The sequence below is a fragment of the Schistosoma mansoni genome, chromosome 1 (genome assembly GCF_000237925.1).
Source record: "Schistosoma mansoni strain Puerto Rico chromosome 1, complete genome".
NCBI classification, from domain to species: domain Eukaryota; kingdom Metazoa; phylum Platyhelminthes; class Trematoda; order Strigeidida; family Schistosomatidae; genus Schistosoma; species Schistosoma mansoni.
Genome location: NC_031495.1, coordinates 35,639,130 through 35,641,083, shown reverse-complemented (window position 1 = coordinate 35,641,083; position 1,954 = coordinate 35,639,130). Strand labels below are relative to the sequence as shown.

Genomic DNA, 1,954 nt, shown 5'->3' with positions numbered 1-1,954 from the left:
GAGAGACTAATAGAATAAAATCAGTTCATATGGATTCTGTTCAAATTTTTGTCTCTATACCACTACATTACATAACACTTCAATAATTAAAAAATTTGTGATTTTTTTACAAATTCAGTTTTTAATCATTTAAATATCATTTTATAGTTGGAACCATGAGACAATTGTTGCTAGACCACCATTAGAAACCTGGAAGCACTGGACGACCATTTCGTCCTATTGTGTGACTCCTCAACAGTGCGCATCCACGATCCCGCCTCGCGCGCGAGCGCCTAACCTCTAGACCACTGAGCTGGCACCCAACGGCATTGATGTCTTAATTCAACCAATGCACGAAATTGAGCGACACACCCACCATTGTCTTCAGTGAGTTGATATCTCACTACAGACACGGTTATACTCCACTGGTCACTGCTTCTTATTAGAACTCCAGAAAATACCTCTTGAAGCCAGTCACTAGTGAGCATATGTTGATTAATACCAGAAGGGGTTGTTGTGGATATTATAGTAATTTTAATAGTTGAGATCATGAATCGATCGGAGCCAGATCACCATGAAAAACCTGAAGGTACTGGATGGCCGTTTCGTCCTATTTTGTGACTCCTCAGCAGTGCGCACCCACGATCCCGCCTCGCGAGCGAGATTCAAACCCAGGACTTATCAGTCTCTTTCTTTTTTCTTAATTTATCAAATTAAAGTTAATATAAATCCTAAATGATTTGTTTATTGTTTGTAATTATTTCAATTTAGACCAATCAAATACATCCTAGAATGTTTGTTTCCTTTTTTCAATTTTCAATAAATAAACAAGTTCTTTATAAACTTTATTAAATTTAAAATGAAGCCAGCCTTAATAATTTTAATTCTATTGTATTATTTCATAAAAAAACTTTCTATCTATTCATCATTACTTAATTCTTCTTGTTCTTCAAATCCTACCGCTGTTAATCCTATTCAAAATTTTATTCTTTTAAATAAAACAAAATTTTTTTGTAAAGCAAATGAAATGTGTGCCAATTATGGGAGAAATAATAATCAAATTATTAATCTTATTGGTCAAAATTATAATTTAGCTAAAGAATGTTTTAAAAATAAAACATTTTGGACTAGAATAAATCAAATGAATTATCTACTATTAAGTAATCCTAATTATATGAATTATTGGATAGATGGTTCATCTAAACTATATTTAATTAAAAATTTAGAATCAGGTTTACATTTTCATATAAAACATATACAGAATAATGAGTATGATGGAAAATATGTTGCCTTCTATAATCATTTAGATGATATGTTACAAACTAGTTTGTCGAATAGAACTGATGAAATTGATGTGATGTGTGAAGTAGAACAAAATATAAATAAAGATAGAAACGATGACAAGAATCATAATCATTTTATTCAAATGAAACAATTTCATAAGTGTTCAAGTGGAAGTAAAGAAGGATTATTTTCTCCAGGGAAAAGTTTTGATGGCTGTTATTCATATAATATTGAGTCGAATTTTCAATACTGTGCTTATAGGTTAGTTTGAAAAAAATTAGACGTATTCATTTTTCCACCACGTCTGTTGTAGAGATATCAACTCACTGAAGACAATTGGTGAGCGGTTGCTCAAACTTCGTAGATTAGTTGAAGTGAGACATTAACACCGTTGGATGCCGGCTCAGTGGTCTATCGGTTAAGTTCTCTGGCGCGAGACTGACAGGTCCTGGGTTCGAATCTCGTTCGCGAGGCGGGATCGTGGATGCGCACTGCTGAGGAGTCCCATAATGGGACGAAACGGCCGTCCAGTGCTTCCAGGTTTTTGATGGTGGTCTAGCTTCAATCGACTCATGATTTCAACTATGAAAATATTCATTTTTATCTGTTGAATCATTTTATTCTAAACTTAATGATTATCAAACTAGGGGTTGTGTTTTCTGAGAAAAATAATATTCCTTTTATACACTGG

The 1,954-nt window shown here is 33.4% G+C and overlaps 1 protein-coding gene across 1 annotated transcript; it reads left to right on the top strand.

Annotated features, from left to right (window-relative positions):
- Nucleotides 1-1,006: 1,006 nt before the first annotated feature.
- Smp_178310 (hypothetical protein) lies at nucleotides 1,007-1,534 on the top strand (the record flags this gene model as incomplete). Its single annotated transcript, XM_018794227.1, has 1 exon — nucleotides 1,007-1,534. One exon carries the CDS (start codon nucleotides 1,007-1,009, stop codon nucleotides 1,532-1,534), a length of 528 nt encoding a protein of 175 aa, XP_018648661.1.
- Between the last annotated feature and the right edge of the window lie 420 nt (nucleotides 1,535-1,954).